Here is a 22,149-nt window from a genome sequence, read left to right as displayed (position 1 = left end):
TTCAGACGTGTGCTCTTCCGATCTTCATTTCGAGAAAAATCAATATTTAAAAAAACCCCTACGTTATCTCTATAGTCTTTAATATGTAGATAATGAAAATTCTTCGTGTTTTGTTCAAGAGCAAACCGTGTGTCTGGAATCCTGTACACCGATTTGAAAAAATACAGAAAAAATGAATTCCGCAAGTAGGCCATTGCGCCGCCATTTTGTGCATAAAAAATATTTTTTTAGTTTCTTATATATGTACAACAATAGCCTCTAAACAATTTTTAAATAAAGTTATCTATTCCCACAAAAAATCCCAAACTTAAATATTATTTTAAGACCTCAAAGGTGGTGAGACCCCTTAAATTGTCGATTTTTAAAATAAGAAGAAGGAGATCTTTAAATTATCGAATGGTGTCGCCATCAGAAAGATTGGCGAATCTTCCATCAGTGTGCACTGCAATCCCGAGACTGGTCCTATTGGTCTATTGTGTAAGGGGACGTTCTGCGGCAGACAGTTCCAACAAACCAACGCAACGCCGGCGTTGTTCCATTACCGCTCGTGCATTACTCTCTTTGTGTCGGGCGCCTTGTTCACACACGCTCGTATTTGTCGTTGTCTCGCATGGGGAGAAAGAATGCAATTCGGCCGTCCGGCATAAAGGAGATATTTTATGTTGCTGAATTTTTAGAATTTCGGGGAACGCGATTTAACGCAGCCTACTACGAGAACGATGTTCTCTGGTAGCGGGGTGCACGATCCAATAAGTATTTCAGGAAATGCACTTGCTGTGAGGAGCACAGCGGTGAGAACAAGGGTAGGACGAATGCATTTTGGCACAAGGCATACCGTAGGTGAATGCATTCGCAAAATAATGCACGGCCTTTTTTATATTTTACATCACTGAACGTCGACCGCTCGCGTTACGTGTTTCTTTACATGGCCCGAAGAAGGTTGTGGATAAATAACAGCGTAATGGCAGTCACAAAACGCTGAGGCTATATTTTATCTTGGTATAGAATGTGGAACAACTAAGCGGAAGGGCATGAAAGGGATAGAAACGGAAGTAGCGATATAACAGTATACGAGGTAACAAGCAGAATTATAATTGCTCTTGGCATACGATTCAGGGTATATGGAGAATTTTATTTAGTGAATTATGTGTGTGTGTGAGGCGCTATTTTACTTTAAAACTCGTAAAAACGTTTATGAGAAATCGTTCACTTTTAATTGCTTACAATTTGAAGATTTGTCTGAAAAAATGTATTGTCGACATATACATATATTGATCAATTCAATCATTAAAATTAATTAAAAGCTATTTATCATATGATTTAGAATATATATGTAGGAATTTTTGTTTAAGGAATTTTCTAAGAAAATAAATGTTCACAATAATTTATTTTAAGAAAGATACAATTATAGACCTTTGAACGATTCGAATATATATTATAGAAAAAGTCATTCACGCTCGCGAATCGATCTGTAGTATAATAAATGTTTCGTTTTGCATCAAAATATAACGTTGATCAAAGTCGCTCCGAAATTATTCGGCACTCGTAACTCTTCAGTCTCTTTATCGCGAACTCTTTATTCGTGAATTCTTTACACTCGTGAACTCTTTACTTATGAACTGTACTTTTATGTGACTGAATAGTAATACGGACTTATTTCCTTGCGGCGCGCGACACACACGATTTTCACGAACGCGTTTCTCGATCGATCGCATCGATACGATCGATTATCGACCCGGTACTCGGTACTTTTCATCTTACATATATATTTATATATTTTGAATTTATCTAATAAAAATATTTCACAAAGCTGAAGTTTTAAGTTTTTCGTGTTTCTGTTGTACAGTTCCACGGTGATATTGATAGGACTAATTGCAATTAAAGAACACGCACGATTTCAAAGAATCGAATATCTATTTGGTTAATCACATCACAGGTACATTTCATCAGTTATAAAACTTCTAAACACCATTTGTTGAACGAAGCCATTACTTCTGATATCGACGAAGTCGATATGATACGTATCCATTTCATATAGGTATACGAGTTTAATATGGTTCTTCTATTTCTCACAAAAATACGAGTAGCTTATCTGCCTTATTGCATTTTAGCTTTTATTTTTCTTTTTATGCTTCTGGTCTAATGAAAAATTTGTAATGCAATTAATTTTTAAATTTGAATTAATTTCTAAATATCTTCGAAAAATTAAATTAAAAGAAGAGTAATTTTTGCAGATTAACATTATGTAGGTACTGAACTTGCTTCAAATCACAAATCAATGTACATTCTTAATTGCTCTAGAGTGAATGTTGCATAGTGAATTATATGTGTAAATTGCTTCTTTTTATCTTAATTTTTTACAATTTATTTTTATAAACGAATTAATAATGTTGTAAAACATTATTATGATTAAATAAACTCAAAATTAATCGATTTTATGTTCTGCTTATTGTTGAAGCAACATAAAAGCAATATATATTTCGAGATAAATACTCTGATAAAACGCGATCAATACAATATCGCAATTTCAATGCTTCCAATTTTGAGCTTTGTCTTATTAATTATCTATTTGCTACGACAATTGACCAAATTATTTACGCTTCACGCTGCTACGCGAGGCAATATAATTAAATGAGTTCAAGGTAAACTCGACTGTGTATTCAAGGGAAAGTATATTTGCGTGCTTCTTACTAATTGCAGGGGCAAGGTAAAATATTTTAAGATACGTCAGACATAAGGAAGCGCGAAACTCCCTGAGGAGCATTTCCTCGACGAAATGTTACCTCGATTTTACGTACCTATTTTCCGAGGAACGATTGCGTCATCGTCTATTACAGATTATTTCCATCAGCGACTTTGCGCTCTCTCGGTATCTTTCTCACTTTTATTCGTCGCGTCCTAACGTTCTAATGGATACGCTCCTCCCTTTTAGATTTGTTATCAAACTTGCGCTAACTTTCATTCTTCAAAGCATCGCGAAATATTCCACCTCGTCGGACATTCATCAAGGAAAAGTTCGTTCTCTATATAGTCAAAAGTGAGAAGTTCCAACTAAAAGTTGGCCAAGAAACTTACTACTTCACGAATATTAATGTAGCAAGGTCGTGCATAATCTTCAAATGAGCGAGAGTAATTTTTAAAATTTTAAATTTTTTTTAAATTTAATTTGATTGTCACTGAAATTTTATTTTCCTTTTTAATAAATACCGACGGATTTAATTTGGATGGATGGATCGGTGGATTTGACTTATTTATTAACGACGGATAAAATTTTCACTCTGTTGACAGAGTGAGCACTAAATTTATTGAATCTCTAATTTCAAGCTGCGCTGCATTTCATACATTTCTCATTTTCATTGCGCATCGAATTTTAATGAGTCGCATTGTACAAAGCCGATTCTACCGTAGCTATATTATTTCTCCTTGCCCAAGCTAGTTTCAATTTCCGCCGTCTGTGTTTCTACGCGTGTTGGCAAAATTTGAAATTCGTCCAATATCCAGGAAGAATGTAACGAATTTTCAGTTACTCCCGCCGCTTCGACGATCGTGTGTGCTTCAAATGCATTTTTGATGATCGAACAAAACGCCATCACAATGCACGCGATTTCCAATACATTCCATATTTATTATTTAATTTCGTTCAAATGCATTTCCTCGACCTGTTTACGGATCGTCACATATGTACCTATGGCCTGATATATATTTCGGACTTTCACAATATCGCGTAAACACAAATTATGAGATATATCAGGAAGTTATTTCATTTAAGATATAATGCTAAATATATATATTTATTTATTCACATTATTATCTTTTATATTATAAATTTATAATTCGTAAGTTATAATGTCACGTAATTTACACAAACTTGTTTAAATGATATTTTTATTTTATTTTATAATGTAGGTACTACGATTTTTAATTGAATGTATAGTAAAAACTGAGTGCAATGACATTGTTTGAAACTAGCTCTGGTTAATTATATTTTCGTTCTCTGCCTATATTACGCTGTACATTTGAATAGCTTCATTATTTGTCTTTATTAAAATGTAGTATAAAAGAAGAAAAGAAATGGAATCTTTACTGCTTTCTACTTATTTTGCTGCTATAGGAATTTTGCGTTTATTATGAATATTTCAAAGAAATTAAGAGATATCTTTAACATATACAACATATGTATTATATATGTATAATTTTTATACAAAACAATAAAATTTGTTTATTTATGAAATTAATTTAAAAAGCCAGTGAATAGCAAAATCATTTTTATATAAAAAATTTTAACTGTACAACTAAGTCATAATTTGTCTATTGATTTGGTATGATATTAAAAGTTCATCGATTTTCGATCTTTCGTTCTTCAACTATATCAGCTTTAAGTATTTCTGAAAATTTTCCGGAGATGACATTAATATTTTAAATACTTCATAAACGTATAACTATGCGATTGGTAATATTGGGCGACAAGTAGTCGATCGACCACTTACAACTTTATTCGCGTGCTCTGGACGGTTTTCAAAGTACGTAGCACGCGGATAAAGACTTTGGAGACTCTCTTCTGTGAAACGGGATATGGAAATCGAATCCTTGACATTGGATATTCTGGACATGTCGATATCAAAGCCTGCTAAATTTCACAAATACAAGTACTCTTATAAAAGACAAATTAATTTTGTTACACATTCTCACGATCATCTTTTATTAAAAGTAAATGTATTAAGTTATAGGAGAATCTTCGTTATTTAAACAAGTGACTTTCTGAAGTAAATACAATTTACAGAAATATAAGGTTAATATTTGAACTCCAAATCAAGCAATTGTACTATGAAAAATGTAAAATAATGTCGCAGTTAAAAAACGGAATGACCGTGATTACATTTCGTTAAAATAACGAACTTGTTGAATTGAAAATTTGATTAAAAATCTCGTTTTACATATCTTTGTTGTTAATTTAAAAATAAAATAACAATTACGTGCTTTGATTAAGTTGAATTCTCAAACGTTTTGAACAAACGTCGTGTAGGACAGAACGTTATTATAAATGAAGTTTGTCCTTTGCACGCGAACACCATGCGTACCTATATACATACGGAAGCGTATTCATTACTGTCATAGTAGTCGGCGCAATGCATGAATGTGCATCAGTATGCCAGGAGCATCCCAGGAGTAATGCACATATCACGCTGTCACATTGACGCAAAGTGACGATTCGTCACGTATGCGGTAATTGGAACAAGTAATTGGAAAAAGTTTCGGAGATTCATTAGCGAGCGATTGTTGACGCGATTGAATGTGCATCGCTTGAAATGGGATTACACGCCCGAGTACTTATTTTAATCGTGCTATGCGTTTCTCTCTTTCTCTTTCTCTCTCTCTCTCTCTCTCTCTCTCTCTCTCTCTCTCTCCTCTACGTCTGGCTCTCAAAAATTTATATCATAATCAAAATTCTGAAATGACTCCAGCCGGCAAATTGATTTATGCAACTATGTAGAAAATTTCAATTTTCAGCGGCAGTGGTTGTTACGGCGCTTCTATAATTGTTGATTATTTAATTGTTTGCTTTCAATATGTAATGAGTTATTATTAATTTTATATAGGTACCATATATTTTGCTTTTGTTTTATAATATAGTGTCCTATTTTAAATGACGACTTCAAATATCTTTTACACAGTACATTTCAGAGAAAAATATTTCAGACAAAAGTTTTGTGACTTTGAGGGGGATATAAGAAGATATCATTGGTTTGACCTTGGATAATCGTTTGAAGATTATTCAAGTCAAGTATAAGTCAGTAAAAAAGTCACTTTTAATTTCTTAAAAGGAAACCTCCATTTCTAATTATTCTTACCTCAAGAGCTTTTCAAAACACTAATAAAATATTTTCTTATTTAGTATTTTTCAAGTTACAAGCTTGAAAGTTACAGCACCGCTGGCATCAGCATTACTCAAGGTGTACCAAGCTGAGATTGCGCGGTCGAATTTACACCTTTTGTGTATGTGTGTGTGTGTGTGTTCGTTTTTTCAATTTTAGATCATATTTATGTTTGCTGTCATGTTGCAGGTTGCAGGTTAATAAAAATAAAATTCCTTCAATTAAGTGTTTGAATATACGTCTATTGTTGTCGATACATAGTTGGACTCAACGTTGAAAGCTCTTAACAGTCGATAGAAAAACAGTTCTCGAAATGCTCCGGCAAGCAATAGTTATTCCATTATATTTTCCCTTGTTATGGATGCTTCTGCGTACACAATATTCTTCAAAAATTCTAAAAAATATGAACTTGTTAAATCCGGGAATCTAGGACACCATGCTATAGATCCGTAATGACCTATAGCTATATATCCACTTACCAGGAATGTTAAATTCAAATGAACTCGAACTATTCTTCTCGAATGTGCTAGTGCACCGTCCCGTTAAAACTATATGCATTGTCTTGTTTCTAAACCAATGTTTTTAGGAATCCGATTAACGCCGATTAATTCTTATCTCTGTTAACACACACGCACACACACAAACACAAAATATGTAAATTCGATCGGGCAACTTCGGTGTGGTATACTTTGATTAATGCCGGCGATACTGTAACTTTCAAGCTTTATAAAAAATACTTAATAAAAAAATATTTTATTATAATGTTTATTATTTTTTAAAAAGCTTTTGAGAGGTAAGCTATAAGAATATGCAATAAAAAATGAGGGTTTCCATTTTGGAGATTGAAGGTGACTTTTATGTAATCTTCAAACAACTCTCCAAGGTCAAATCAATAACATCTTATGTCCCCCTTGAAGTCATAAAAGTTTAGTCTGAAACATTTTTCTCTAAAATGCACTGTTCAAGAGATATTTGAAGTGGACATTGAAAATGGGACACCCTGTGTATATATGTATGCATATTTATATACAGTACTGCTTATAATTATATAAACGACAGATGTTTAATTCTTTATTCCAATTTCAAAAGCTAAATAAATGTTCCATACTTGTTAACATAGATAATAATTTATTTGAATAATAAATTTTATTAGAATAATTGCTCTGTAATTGTACATATTCTCTAAATTATTAAGACAATGTTTATCAAGCTATTCTTGAATGGATATTATATTGGGTATTTCCTATCATTTCATTTTTCTACTTACTACAATCTATTGAATTATAAATAAAGGTGATCCATAATTATATATTCTATATGTATATATAGCATATATAATTATGGGTCACTTTCATTTATAATTACAATATATATGTAGCGCATAAGATAAAAGCAAAATATATAGTAAACTTAATAACTCATTAACATATATCAAGCGCAAACAATTAGATAATTAACATTTATAGAAGCGCCGTAGTAATTACACTAATTATTATCACAGAAAAAAATATATATGTTATTAAATGTAATTTAATCTCTTTCTGGATTTTCTCAATAGAATTTTTATTTTTAATTGGTATAAGAATTAAATACGACCATTTCCTTTGTTTGCATTTATCTTCTTAATAGCCTATTAGCTTGTTTTTCTTACTTTACCGTATTACAAGTTTAATAAACAATTGCAAATCCGATGAAATGGTTCTTAACATCAATAATTCTGAGAGATGTTTCTATAAATAAAAATCTTTCTTTTAGAGGAAAAACGAGACATTTTTAAATACCGAATAATATAATTGTAGCGAGTTCGTGGGATTATCTAAAATAAAATTCAAACAGTAACGATAATTTGATGCGCGAGAATCGATACGCTCACTTCGATTTCCGTGAACACGTTTTAAATCTAGTGGCGTATCTACAAAAGGAAAAATTTGATTCCGCGATGATCGATGAAAATTTGTTACAAGATTTTCGTTATTACTTTACGGAGGCGAGCGGCGAGTCGGTGAAAAGGAAGGTTGCTGAAAAAGGATGAACTGAGAAGTTCATAGCGTGATAAAAATTAGACGATGTTCTCAGCGTGAGCAACGAGGAAAATGAAATAACCGGGAACCGCCATCGCGTCGTTTATCGTGATCTACCGTGATCCACCAAGGATTATCACGAGCTACGGACACCTGGCGGTTTAGTGTTCAAACTTTGCTCTTCGATTTTTCTCTCTATTAACTTTTAAGCGGATTCTGTCGCGAAGCCTCTGCAATCTAGTTTCCTATAAATTGCTTTATGTCGTTATATTTTTAATTGGGGCATATGGGACAATTAAGGCATAATTACAAAATAAATAGAAATTTATAAGCATAAAGATTAGTGCTAATTTATATTAGACGTTTATTCTATCAACGATCATTTTTTAAATATATGCTCAAAATATATTTTTAATTAAAAACCTTTTTGTGTGCTACAAAACATTTTAGTGGAAAAAGCCAATATGCCGCGGTGTTATGTATCTGTGTACAATAATCTTTTCAATAATTTCTAAATTGTGTTAATTATTGAAAAAGTAATTCATTAAAATAAAAAATTTTGATTATTTATCGTCTTCACAAAATGTACTCGAAAATCTCGAAATGTTTTTTCTTAATTCTGAACTTTGATGCTTTTATTACATAGCTTGTATACTTAATATGTTTCAAAATTGTTGGGATGACGCGAATTCGGATGCTTTAAGTAGTTATAGATGCAATCTTCTATATATGCATATGTTTTAATCTTTTACGAAAAAGGTATAGATATGCAAACGAGTACTAAAATTACAAATTTCTCTCATTATATACTGTGTTCTATTATCCGTTTTATTATCCGTTGCAATGAATACGTAATACGGGAATATGAAACGCTTTGTTACGTTAAAATTAAGCGGCGTATTAATTTTTTATTTTATTGCGTCTATGAAGTTGCTTCAAAGTAACACCTCGTCTTTGTTCGTGCAACTCCGGAGATTGATCTCAGAATTGATAATTTACAGATATTATGAAAATTTTATAGCGTGCGTGATTTTCATGGCAATATGCTTCAAGTCAAATAAGTCGTTCCGCCTCTGCTTTCGCGACGTTGCGAAGCGCGTGACGCATAAGCAACTGCATAGATATACGCTCGCCTCTCTGGCGCGTTACGTATATTTTATTCAGTTCCTCGTGTCGCCAGTAACAAAGCGGAAAACGAGACGAACAAGATCATCAGTTACGCGCGCAGTTTCGTCAAAGGATCGTTGAGAAAGCTGAAAGGCGCTTTTGACTCGAATTGACATTAAGTATAACGTAGATCCCAAGCTCTGAAGTAAAATAAATGTTATGGTCGAGTAAAAAGCCTTCTCTTTGTAGAAATAAATCAAATGAAAGAACATTGGCTGATTTAAGAAAAATTCAAGCGAGAATATGAAAGGCAAGTGCAAGCTGTTAGTGTGCTATTTAATGTATGGCATTTTGCAAATAAAAGCCATGATTCATCTGTAATGACTCAAGTAGTTGAATTGTCTATTTTATGCAGATTTTACAACGTAAAATATGTCCATTTGTTAATATGCTTGACAATGAATATGTCGGTCAATAACAATAATGATATTTGGACAGCTACGAAAGAGAGTTACACGCAGGAAGTATTTTCTAGTAGAATTAGAACTATTGTATTAATTTTCCGTTTTATTCGAAGCATGAGATATTCATATCAATGTGAAAGCTTTTATTTATATTAACTTTACCGGCATTTTACCTATGAGGCCTTGCGCATATGCATGCAAAATCGAAGAATAGTTGAAATACTCTTTGTTCCTTTGTCAGAATAGAAATGTATAACTATATAATGACATGACAATGTTCGTCAGAACTCGCAAGAACTTTGCCAGAACAGGAGGGATTGAATTACATTCTGATAAGCATTAGCGTAGCAATAATGTATTTTGCATATCGCGTAGTCCTTTGTGATCTCTGTTCCTATAAAGTACAATGATCGATATCTGCAAGGAATGACGTATTTTCAAGGGAGTATTCCATAGAAAGTACTGAAGGACATCTATGAAATTCAAGTCTCGAGAGGGAGAGAAGAGCGTTTTTCTCTTGTGGGGAATAGATTCAGCCGGGCGTTCGATTTCATTTTCACATGAGGGTATATTTTAGTATTAAGTCTCAGAAGACCCGCCCAAGATGTCTGGCTCTTCATCTTCGTAATGGCGTTTTTATGTTGGCATTGGCTAGCTAAACGAACGGGCTCTTGTATAGAAGAGAATGCGAGCGACGTCTTTTCTAAACGATTGATGTACCGGAAAGAGAACTTACCCGATCGCGTATTTATTCGCGTTTATTACACGGTGATAAACGTCGCAATAACGTTGTCACACACGTTTTTCTTGGTAATTTTGCGATAATTTAACTTTCTTTTTTTTTTATTCAAGATATGTTACACGCGAGATTTGTATCTAAATCATAAGAAAATTCAATTTTATGCACTTATATATTTTCGCGGTATGTAAATCAAATACAATGGAAATATAAGTAAATGAGATACGAAAAGTTTTGGACATTGTGTTTCATATTTACGTAAATGACATGAAATTTTGCGATTATTGACGATAATATTTGAATTTTCCAATAATTTTCCAATAATGCCTGAAAATGTTATATTTAATTGATCTTGCAAAATATGATAACGTTATTCATACATATATAATATATACATATATACATACATATTTTGTATATACATGTATGTATATTTTTTATTAACAATGATATATTGTTAGTTATTGAGATTGACATCATGTGAACAAACAAGGAAGTAACCATTTTTAGAAAAAGCTTTGCAAAAGATAGCCTTGACTTAGAAACACGAGACTTTGTTCAACTGATTGTAAGATGAGAAACTCGAAATTGAGGGAACATTTCGAGGGAACAGTTCGGTATCACGTTACTATGTCGTCCTTTCGACCTTAGCTGACGTACGATAAGCATGAAACATCGATCCAAATTTCACCCTTGTTCCTCGCCATATTTTGCGCGCGAAATATACGTACAAAGTATAAATCATTTTGTACTGATTTATAATGCATACTGAGAAAGATCGATGGCGAATAAAACGACGAGATTGTTGAAAATAAATCCGTGATGTAATGATCGATGATACATAATTCGTAAATTATCATAATATTGATTTATTGCTGATCTGTTGATCTGCTGGCTGGAAAAAAGAACAGAAATATCATTGTTCTTTTTATTGGCAACAGTATAGCTATAAATAATGATTTATCTCCGCTTTGTTATTTAACGGTTTTGTTCATGTTCTTTTCTAACGAAATACAAAGCTCTTGCAAATTTTAACTCAACTTTATAGCTGATATAAAAATACAATTCCAGAGTGTATATATATATATATAGGGGTATATATATCAATTTATAATAGAATTTATAATAGAATTCAATCGATCCTACTGCATTTGTCTTAATCAGAGGTTCCTTTCAAATCGAATGCTTGAAAAGTCCAACATTACCATTTCCAGATTTATGTTCTTTGAGTCGGAAAGAACGGAGAAGGATGAAGTAGGGAAAAGCGACTTACTCTTTTATATACGTTTCAAGCATTTTATCTTCTCGTTTCGCTTTATTTTCTCTCAACGCTCTTACAGCTTGAAAAAAGAGATTTATGTAGGTAGACGTAAATAGCGTTATTAATAGTGTATCGTGTACTACATCTCATGTGTGATACGCATTGGGTTTCAGGCACTTTTGAACGTACATTCATACATAATACTAAAACATCGTTCACGCTTAGCCCCGTATTCAGCACCATCGGGTTATCCAGATTTATAACGCACCATTGTATTTTTGCTTCGTTGTGTCCATTTGTCTTTTAATCTTACATTTCAAAGGGAAAGAGCAATTGTTGAGATTAACTCGCTCGTCATAATCGCGTTATATATACAGCACGCTATCCTTATAAGTTTCTTCAAAATTCGAGTCTCGTTAACACAAGATGAGCTTCGTCAATCTTGGTATTTTGGAAGCAGAGGTTAATGCAAGTTTCGTCGGGAATTCTAAGCATAGCGTTTATCACAGATATCGTATAACTCTTAAACGATTACGAGGTTGGTATTATGATTAATTGTCATTAAATCACTTAAGTACTTATCTATCCGGTGGTGTTTTTGATATAACGAAATATCTGTTGCATTGTCTTAGACATTTATCTTGCAGTTCACTGCAGCAATCCGCTTCTGTCGTAACTGATCGATCTGAAGGCATCCTCGACGAGGTCCGACAAGCATCTGACCGCTTGCAGGAGGGCCGCGAGAAGCAACGACAGCGAGAGCGAGATCAGTTTGCTGGGGATCAAAGCGTTCTCCGAGGCACCTTGATTTTTCCCCGATGTTTTCTTCCTCTTTCGCTTATCGCAACCGGTATTTTTACCGACGGCACCGTCTCTGTCCTGCGTCTTAGCTGCCGTCGCACGCTTCGGTCTCGTGGGCGATTTTTCTCGCGATCTCGACATCGCGTTGTCCGAGACTTCCTTGGTTGATTTCGGCGTGATTCTCTTCTGCCTGTGCAGAATGGATCGTCGTTGCAACGCGAAACTCTCGAGTTTTTTTCGAAAGTCCGCCGCGGTTGCTTCAACGGCCTGCAGAAGCTTCTCCTCATGGGATCCTCTCCGGTCACGTCGTTTCTCTTGATCAGTCGGCAAGGTGCCTTCCGACAGTGCTTTCGCGTTGGTTGCTAAGCGACGAGACCCCGTGGCCGTAAGGAAGACGTCCTGCAACGAGGTCTTGTCGTTCTCTTGCTTATCACCAAGCTCCAAATTCTGGAAGATCGAGTTCTCGTCCAACGAGCTCGCCCGGCTGTGCCACTTGTCGCGGAAGAGAGATTTTTTCTCGGCGTATGCTGTATTCAAATTGTAATCGATCGTAATCGTGGGCTCTTCCGGTTCCGACGAGCACAGCCTAATATTTTCTTTAACTTCGTCCAGAGCGATTTTCCTTGGTAGAGTTTTGCCAAGACTATTGAGAACAAAATTCCTTCTTGAATACAGCTGAGAATTCGAGTCTTTTTTCCCTTCTTGCAAAACGTTTGATTCGTCAATCCAATCGGCATACCGATCATCCGCCGATCTTGAAGGATTATGTTTATTAACGTTGACTGTATCCGAGCACTCGTCATTGGAGTTACTTATTAGAGGTGCGTCCGCGTTTCCATCTTTATTGTCATCCTTGACCGTTACGTTCTGGCCTACCCACACTTCCTCTTCCTCTATTTCTTCCTCCTCCTCATTTTCCTCCACCTCCTCTTCATCCGAATCGATAGACATGGATTTATTCCTGGGGTTGACCGGAACAATGCCATCGGCATAGAGGAGATCCTGTACCTCGTAGAGGCTCCGTTCGATACTCGGACTTTTGTAGAGTAAATTCCGCAACTCCGGAATATCCAAGTCTTGAACGTGAAGGAGATTTTGTTCGATATTCAAAAGACTTTCCTCGATTTGTACCAAGCATTGTTCAATATCGCAGGCAGTCCCGGAGTCCGGCTCGTCTTTCTTTTCTGATTGATTTGTGTTCGCCTCGCATTCTTGATTGTCTTGCTGTTTCGCGATTATATCCTTAGGTTCCTCCGATGCAACACGAGACTCTTCGCGGCTGTTTTCCGACCGTAGCTCCGGGGACCAGGGTGGCATCATAGTTTGATGTTGCGTCTGACTGTCGTAGAATACGCGGTAATTGCTGTGACTGTTGGCTATCTCGTAATTCATGTCTGCTGATCTATTGTCCCAAATCAGATTGTCGTTTTTTGAGGTCTCGCTATAATCTCGATTCCGTATATCGGTCGCCGGATCTCCGTGTTTGCCGTGGCTGTTTGCTATTACGTATGGTGACCCGTCAAGGCCGCGAATCATTTCGAGATTGTTCCTGGCACTCTGATATTTGCAAAGTTCTGTGTACTTACTGTGGCTGCTCGAGTCCTGATATGCATTCCCGTGACTATTCGCGAGCGGATATGTCACGCCGAAATCGAAATCAGACCGGTATCGTTTTGAATTAATCCCCCTCGATCGATTGTACGTTGACCACTTGCGTCTGTCGTGACTACCGGTCTCCTCGTCCTGGTTACCATCGTCGTCGTCATCTTCGTCGTCATCGTACTCAATGGCATCCTCAGGATACGGCAGTTCCTCACCGTCAACCTGGGGGACGGAAGGACCGAGGTTTCTGTCGTCGATTAAGATGTAACCGTCCAACACATTTTCGTCGAGATCGATCCATCTCTTCGAAGTGTCCTCGACGGTTCTTTGGTGTCGCTTCTCGGCGTGATGGTTTATGGAACGTCGTCGTCGTTCACGTACCGCAGGATCGTGTACGTGTATTTCCACCGGGCAGAGAACGTCGGGATGCCTCTCGGCGTTGTCGTGCAACGCTGGCGGTGTCGTGGCCACTAGCGGCGCCACTTCGTTCAGCAAGTTGTCTCTGGACTCGCGATACCGATAACCGGGACAGGGTGTATCGACCGGTGAATGCGAGAGAAGATTGACGTAGCCGCCGGCGCCTCTGCCTATGAGCGATCAGGTACTGGTTGATGGATTCGCCTGATCGTGAACCACAACGGAATCTCTGTCGGTCTGGCTCTCGTTCAATATTTCGTTATGCGATCTCATTCGTAAAATATGCATGTTACATATCACCTGTTGGCAGATATGCAAAAATATGTTCATAAATTCTCAATAGAAAGTGATGGTACATTATATTTCTTTAAAAACGAAAAAAAGTTTTAATCTTTTTAATTGAGTTCCCTATAATTTTTTACATTACTACAACACTAATGTATTATACTAATTAATAAGCATATTATATAATATCAAGTATTAATTTTTTTGCTCACTGCTACAACATATTTGTGTACCATTCCAAAAAAATTAAGCTTTTTTATTATAAACACAACGAACTATCTGTTGCATTAAAATTTATTATTCATAATAATTACCTTTGGAGGACTTATTCTGACATCCCTAAACTCTTCCGTGAATGTCAGGATATAAGCGCAAAACGCTATTGCACAAAGCCATTCGGTTACCGTGCTAGCCACATGCAACTCCCAACCGCCATCCTCCTTGTACCATTTCCGGGGATTCGTTCCTACAGGGTATATTTTAAACGTTAATACACTATAACATGCAATGCAAACAATAGTTAAAAATCAACGAACTAACCCTTATAAGCCAAATGGGCCAACACGCCTGTGATGAGGATCACGAAGAAACACACAGTACAGAAGGTCGATAACGCCGTGCGAAGATGCGCGAGTCGTAACGAGCACCCTGATGGATACAAGTAAAATGAACATACAGCCTGTAACAAAGAGATAATGGTACAATTTTTTTATGTATTAGCTTCTACCACTTTGTTATCATATATAGCGATCGATTTTATTCTTATATCTGCACCAAATGTATAAAGTGCTTGTTATGTTATTAAATTAAATTTTTATTAATTTGTTTATTCTGTATTAAATCTTTATATCAGTAAATATTTAAACTTTCATGTTGTTATTGCTTTGAGAGCATATCTGATTTTTCTCATATGTACCTGAGTCCAAAAATACGCGGTACCACCTCCGAAGCAGAGTATAGCACCGATGAGATGAACTACTATTACTGACGTTTCTTGAAAATTTGCGACAATTGATAGACCGGTGGTTGATAGGAGACCGAAAATTAAGGCCCAATGATTCCATTTCGGTAAAGAAGTTGGTGAACCGAAGGATTTGATGCATTCCTTAACTTGAGAATATCTTATGTAGATCATAAAACTCACTGCAATATAAAAGAATGTAATTAGCTTTAATGATGCATAACATTTATGTATATTATTGTTTATTAATTATTATTATTTTATTGTAATTACATTTTTATTATAATTTTTACGATTCATACTTTTCTTATCGTACTCATTTTTTATAATTTAAAAAATAGAAATAGTAAAAAATATATATACATATATAAAGTATGTAAATAATAAAAACACATCAAAATTTTCTTGTTTTTGATAAGTAAAAAAATGTTACTGTTGTAAACTATTGTAATTAAATTGATGCAAATATTCAAATGATTCTCTTAATATTAGAAAAGATCATTAATGTGATATAAAAATATATACCTATATATATATATATATATTGATATATAGACATATGAGATGTATAAAGATAATATTACATCGTTTGCAAAACGGGTTATATTTTAAAACGGGTTCTACTTACTGAGAATGGCAATCAGGTTGACAGCTTGAGAGAAAATACAACTTTCTGGTGCGTAAGTTGCTGCATCAGAAATGTAAGGAAAACCAGCTTCCACATGTCCTAGTAAGACAGCGATTATGTATCTGTGGAAAATAAGTTTTTTTGAAAAATTTGATCTAATTAAAATGACAGAGAAGATGATTTTAAGTGCGCGCATGTCCCCCTTCTCTCCTTCACATATACTAATATCTTCTTCAAGATACTAATATCTGTTTTCACCAATGTAGATTAATTTTAATTTCAGTTTACTCTTTATCTTTTTTTAACTTTTACAATTAGAACTAGAAAAAAAACTTGAAATTAAAGTAATCTGCATTAATAAAAATACATAATATGCATATAGATAAAATAATACAGATATTAATAAATTAATCAAACGTATATTTAAACTCCTTAATAATTTATACACTATTTTTTTAAACTCACGTTAAAATGAAAACTGTAGGCAAGGCGACAAAAACGGCAATCGGCAGATAATGTAGATTCGCAAAAAACTCCTGTTTCTCCATGATTTCGATGTGCGATCGTTGCTACTGTTAAAGCCGATGGCAATGATGATGACGCCAATCGCCGACGTCTGCGATCGACACCGCTATCGGGAAGAATCTCGCGTCGATGCAGCCGCCGACGAGTCACGATCATTCATACTCTTTGATGGCTATTCATAGGCCTTTTAATTCTCTCCTCGTTAAGTGTCAATCCTCGCGACTAAACCAAGGGCAGCACCGCAATTCAAATGCCATTAACGTTCCCTGAATAGTTCTGTAAGAGAGGACAGTACAGAAGTAGTTGTTACCTTCACACGTGCGTGTGAACATATTTTATATAATACTGCAATTAATTTTATCAGCGTGATAAATCGTGCTTCTCTGTGTCACAATAACTATTTTTATTAAACATAAAAAAGATAATTCTTTTATGATCTTTAGAATAGCTCATATTTTATCAAGAGTATATAATATTGCATTTTTTATATCATTAATATTTATATATGATAATGACAATAAATTACAATATTACAACAGCAATTTATATTTGAGCGTAAATAATTTTACGCAGCACATTTGATAATTAAAGCCTTGATACGTAAGATACGAATATTTCTTGTTAAAAATTTAATTTATTTTTTAAATGTATGCTTTGACAAGAAAGCAATTAGTTCTTGAACGCAGACTTCTTGAACGCATGTTTGTTATATGCACCTTAAAGTAATATGAATTATTGATATCTTTTATGTATATGTTTTTTTACTATTGTTAATGATTAATAAATGTAAAGAGAGAGAAAGAAAAAGTGTGAAATGATTGTTAGGTGAGAGCTATCATTCAATTTGCAAAAAATAGGTTAAAAATTAATTATATATTGTTATTATTGTGCGTTTTGAAAAATGGAAAAAGAATTTTGATAAATTAACTTTTAGAGATATAAATATATAGAAATAAAATTTTGTTTTTTATTCCCAACTATAAACAATTTTTGTAAAATTTTAATTTTCTCTCAATGGAATTTTATTAATCCGTAATAATATTTTATAGTTTGAAATAGAATGTCAATGGTAAAATATTTTATAAGCAATTTGAAATTTAAATTTTTGTTAATTAACGTCTATTTTTAAAGCGTTAATTAACGTCTATTTTTAAAATTATATCAGTTAAGATTTATTTAATTGCTCTTTATTATACTTCTCGAAAAGTAACAAAGAGGATTCTTAGGTGTAAAAATAATATATTGTAAATAACGTTAACTAATATACAATATTTAATGGCAGCAAATTTAGTTTATAGATTCCATATGCATTCAATGGATATGAGAAAATTATTTATCAAAAGTTGAAGTAATTCTTTCTTCTACTAATATTTTTTTCTTGGTCATCCTTTCATATAATTCTTATTATTTTAATTTTAAACTTTAAGTCCATCGAATGCACATGCAATCTATAAACTCTATTTGTTGCTATTAATATTATATATTGAAGTCTACGTTATGTACGACATTTTTATATCTAACAAGAATTCTCTTTGTTACTTTTCGAGGAATGTAATAATAGCCGGTGATTAAATACACATACCTACATCTTAAATGAGATATCATCTTGCAGTTGAAATTTCATTCCAAGCTGCAGAATATTATTACAGGCATTATATTTGGTCGACAAGAGAAAAAATCTATTACACACATTATATTCCGTGTCTCTTCTGTCTTATTTTTAAAATCTATTTTATTTAAAATAGATTTTAATTTAAAACTTTTAGTGCTAATTTTATTACTATAGTATTAGTATTAATAGTATGAGTAGTTATACTAAAAATAAATATATGTAAATAACGATAAAGTGCTATTGGTATAAAAAAATAATAAATTTAAGTAGACAATAAACAAAACTCTCAACAGACCTTCAACAAAATGAATATATTAATCTCAGGAGAAATAGCAAAGATATATAAACACGGAAATAAATTTTGTTGAAGTATTTAAAAATTTCGCTATATAGATATAAATCTGAAAAAAAAAATAATTTTGTTGAGCTGTCAAAAATAATTATGTATATAGGACACTCAAGCTGATTGTTAGAATCAAAACTTTTGTAGCATTGTATATCATATTATTCATATTTAAATGTCTTAATACACAATTATTTTGATGGCTCAATAAAATTATTTTCAAACTAAATTTGAAAATAATTTTATTAGGCTAAATTATTAAATTTTTTGGTATTTATACAAAATTTTTTATAGGAATAATATAGACAATATGAATAATAATATTTAAATAAGCAACAATAAATAAAATTGATAATCTCATTATAACATCTACTATAATAAACATCTCAATAAATTTGATAATACTGATAACTTATTTGATTCGATGCAGAGAATTATACAGAGTCTGCCAGCTAATAATTTCGAGGAAGTCACATTGTGCATTTATGTAAATAATACCACTGCTGATAAATACAATGCTGATAAGAGCATTCGCGGAACGTCATATGTTACATGCTTAATGAACGCATAAACTATCACACGGTTGTTCATGGATTTGCATGAAAAAAATAAAACATGCAATTTAATGAAGACCGGAAACGGATATGATAAGCTGAAAATCCCCTGTTGGATAATTATCTTTTCTTTCTCTCTCTTTTTTCCGCTCATTATAAAATAAAAATAAACTTGACAGCAAAAGAACGTATATGAGATCTCAATTATATTCATAATACAACGTGCCGCAACAAATAATAACACTCTTGTTTATTTTTACGATGCGCAAGATCATATAGTACGTTCACAAAGAACTGCTAATCGATTCTCTGTATTAATTTTCGTCATTTGAAGAATTAGATAGTACCAAAATTGCAATAAGATGCACTTGACAACGCATCGGGCGGTGTTACACAAAACTTTCCCGAAAGCGAAGGTCCCTCCTTTGCGTTCGCGGGGTTGTTTGGACTGTCAGTCGAAGGTCTTCGTGGTCTTCATTTTTCGGAGCACACGTCGGAAATTTATATAGTAGACGTTATCGTGTACGATCAGAACTTTAGGCGCGAGGTGTAGGCTGGCAAGTTGATTCTTTGAATTCTATCGGACGGCAAAACACCGCAGGCCGCAACGAAACTCGTCGGAAAACGCAAAGGTTATAGCCCGTGGAGGTGCGCGATCGATGTTGCGTCAGTGAAAACGACGTTCTCGGCAGCTGCGCCGCACCGGGCCGCCGTCCTTGCTACCGTCGCGTCGGCGTCGTTACTGTTCGTTCAACACGTTCGCTAAAGACTATTAATCCTACTACTCTGTAAGCGCGGTCTTAGCCGCTTCCCGTCGTTATGACGTGTCGCTTAAGATTAATAGCCACGACTGTACGGAAAAAAAGTTGGAAAATAGCCAAATGATTACTAAGCTCGATTTCAAGCTCGGTAACACGAGCAATTGAATATATTTACATACAAAATAAAAATTTAATACAATTTCATTTACAAATTTATAAAAAATTTTGATTAAATTAAATTGAACATATATTTTCTTTCTCTTTTGATTTATCATTAAATATTAGAAATTATATTGATAGTTATTTTATCGTAAGATTCATAGATTTTAACTTGACAAATTTTTAGGGTAGTTTTGTAGGGAAATCTTAAGAAATTTCATGATATTTTTGCTTTTACTCCAATTACTCCAAAATTACATCCAACTTATTAGATCTATTTTCTATATATATATATGATTATATATCTCTATATATATTTCTAGATTAAACTTGATTCTAAATATTTGTAAAATATTATGCACAAATAATTTTATGATATAAGGGATAGAAATTTTAAAGTAAAATAAAATTTTAGTATTATTATTTGATAAAATAGAATTAGAAAACACAGGAAATTTGAATATAAGCTTTTCTTTTAAAACAGTTAAAATAGTATTAAAAAAAATAGAATATATATTTTTTCTTCGGGACTTTTTTAGATTTTTATTTTTAAATTAATCTTGCTATATTGAAAGTAAAAAGAGACATTATCTTGTTTTATTTTATAGTAATTTTATTAAATTTATAATCAATTCTTTTTATTAAATTATAGATTATGCATTATAGTAAAATAAAGAATTTTATTTTGGGAATCTTGGAAAACAAAAAGTGAACAACACTAATATAGAGAATAAAAAATAATTAATATTAATAATATTATTACATATTGTCAAAAAAGTATTAATACTTACTATCGATAATTTACTCTCACTCGATAGATACGATTCCCTTTTTACGAGAGGCAATGAATCGTATGGTATAAAAATGCGCAATACGCTTTTTTTTATCATTAGCATGCGCATCGATTTTTTAATTAAAAAAGTTTAATGAACTTATATTAAATGCTAAAACATGTAAATACAATTTCAAAGTAATTAACATTTCAAAGTAGATAAATGTTAAGACGATCTGGTCTTATCTGGTAGCACGAGATATAATATCTGATGTTTGATAAGATAATAACAATAATGTTTGATAAGCATTGCGAATATTTAAAAATATTTCACTAAAAAAATAATTATTTAGGCTTAAGAAAAATATAGACGTTTTACAATTGATGTATAGTACACTTTAATAAATGAAGATTATACATTGAAGATAAAATATAAAAAATAAAAAATTTAATATAAAAATATTAACGTTATAATAATTTTTAGTATTTAAGCGATCAAAATTGAACAATAGAATATATTTAAATCTATAACTGTGTTTACGCTTTTAAAATCTTTTTACAAGAGAGTAATAATTAAGATATATTAATTATATCTAAAATTTGAAAAAATTTAAATTCTCTCTTTTAATACATGAAAAATTTATACTGATAGTAATATTAATTGCTATTAGTAAATACAGAAAGTCTATCATTTATTCTGAATTTCACGTCATTTCTTGCCAACAACAGTAGCATTGAACTATAGATATTACGATGAAGAACTAAAGTTTCCTTCAATTTATGAGCTTTTGACTGTGATTTGTAATTCAATATTTGACAATGTTATTTTTTTCTTATTTCTAGCAGTATTATACATAGATCTATATTCTTAAATAACATATCTTCTGTGTGACATTTCTTCATGATCGTAGAATAAGCGTAGATTTATATCGATTTTTTTAGTTCTTCATAATACAATTAATCATTGTTCTATTTTTCTTTATATTCCCTGCAATATACATATGTATATGTTACATTCTTTTTGTTAATCTCTCATCGTTTCATTGCTTCTTTTGCAATAATCCGTGATAATTATCAAAGATACAATATATGTATTAGTAGAGTGTGTTGGATTCTAAGTATAGCTAGAAAAAACTTGTGACACACACACACACACACACACACACACACACACACACACACACACACACACACACACACACACACACACACACACACACACACACACACACACACACACACACACACACACACACACACACAC

General features: G+C 33.0%; 3 protein-coding genes across 4 annotated transcripts in view; 1 reads left to right on the top strand and 2 right to left on the bottom strand.

Annotated features, from left to right (window-relative positions):
• LOC105451760 overlaps positions 1 to 9,331 on the top strand; it is a 42,136-nt gene extending 32,805 nt beyond the window's left edge. Inside the window, exons 3-4 of the mRNA XM_011692420.1 lie at positions 9,075 to 9,180; positions 9,251 to 9,331. Of these exons, the coding sequence (XP_011690722.1) occupies positions 9,075 to 9,174 (100 nt within the window). The 3' untranslated portion in view covers positions 9,175 to 9,180; positions 9,251 to 9,331. The remainder of the gene's footprint in view (positions 1 to 9,074; positions 9,181 to 9,250) is intronic.
• A 4,535-nt stretch (positions 9,332 to 13,866) lies between these two features.
• Positions 13,867 to 19,944, bottom strand: LOC105451761 (DNA damage-regulated autophagy modulator protein 2-like). Its single transcript, XM_011692421.1, has 7 exons — positions 19,541 to 19,944; positions 16,625 to 16,960; positions 16,160 to 16,281; positions 15,487 to 15,713; positions 15,111 to 15,249; positions 14,885 to 15,036; positions 13,867 to 14,585 (listed from the first exon to the last, which is right to left on the bottom strand). Exons 2-7 carry the CDS (start codon positions 16,705 to 16,707, stop codon positions 14,466 to 14,468), a joined length of 843 nt encoding a protein of 280 aa, XP_011690723.1. The 5' UTR covers positions 16,708 to 16,960; positions 19,541 to 19,944; the 3' UTR covers positions 13,867 to 14,465.
• Positions 19,945 to 21,560: 1,616 nt separating this feature from the next.
• LOC105451762 (DNA damage-regulated autophagy modulator protein 2-like) overlaps positions 21,561 to 22,149 on the bottom strand; it is a 6,750-nt gene continuing 6,161 nt past the window's right edge. For both annotated transcript variants that reach the window (XM_011692423.1, XM_011692424.1), the window contains exon 8: positions 21,561 to 21,873. In XM_011692423.1, the coding sequence (XP_011690725.1) occupies positions 21,855 to 21,873 (19 nt within the window). In that variant the 3' untranslated portion in view covers positions 21,561 to 21,854. The remainder of the gene's footprint in view (positions 21,874 to 22,149) is intronic.

The sequence above is a fragment of the Wasmannia auropunctata genome, unplaced genomic scaffold, assembly GCF_000956235.1.
Source record: "Wasmannia auropunctata unplaced genomic scaffold, wasmannia.A_1.0 LD336045.1, whole genome shotgun sequence".
NCBI lineage: Eukaryota > Metazoa > Arthropoda > Insecta > Hymenoptera > Formicidae > Wasmannia > Wasmannia auropunctata.
The sequence above is the reverse complement of the archived record's forward strand: the minus strand, read 5'-3'. Positions and strand labels throughout refer to the sequence as shown.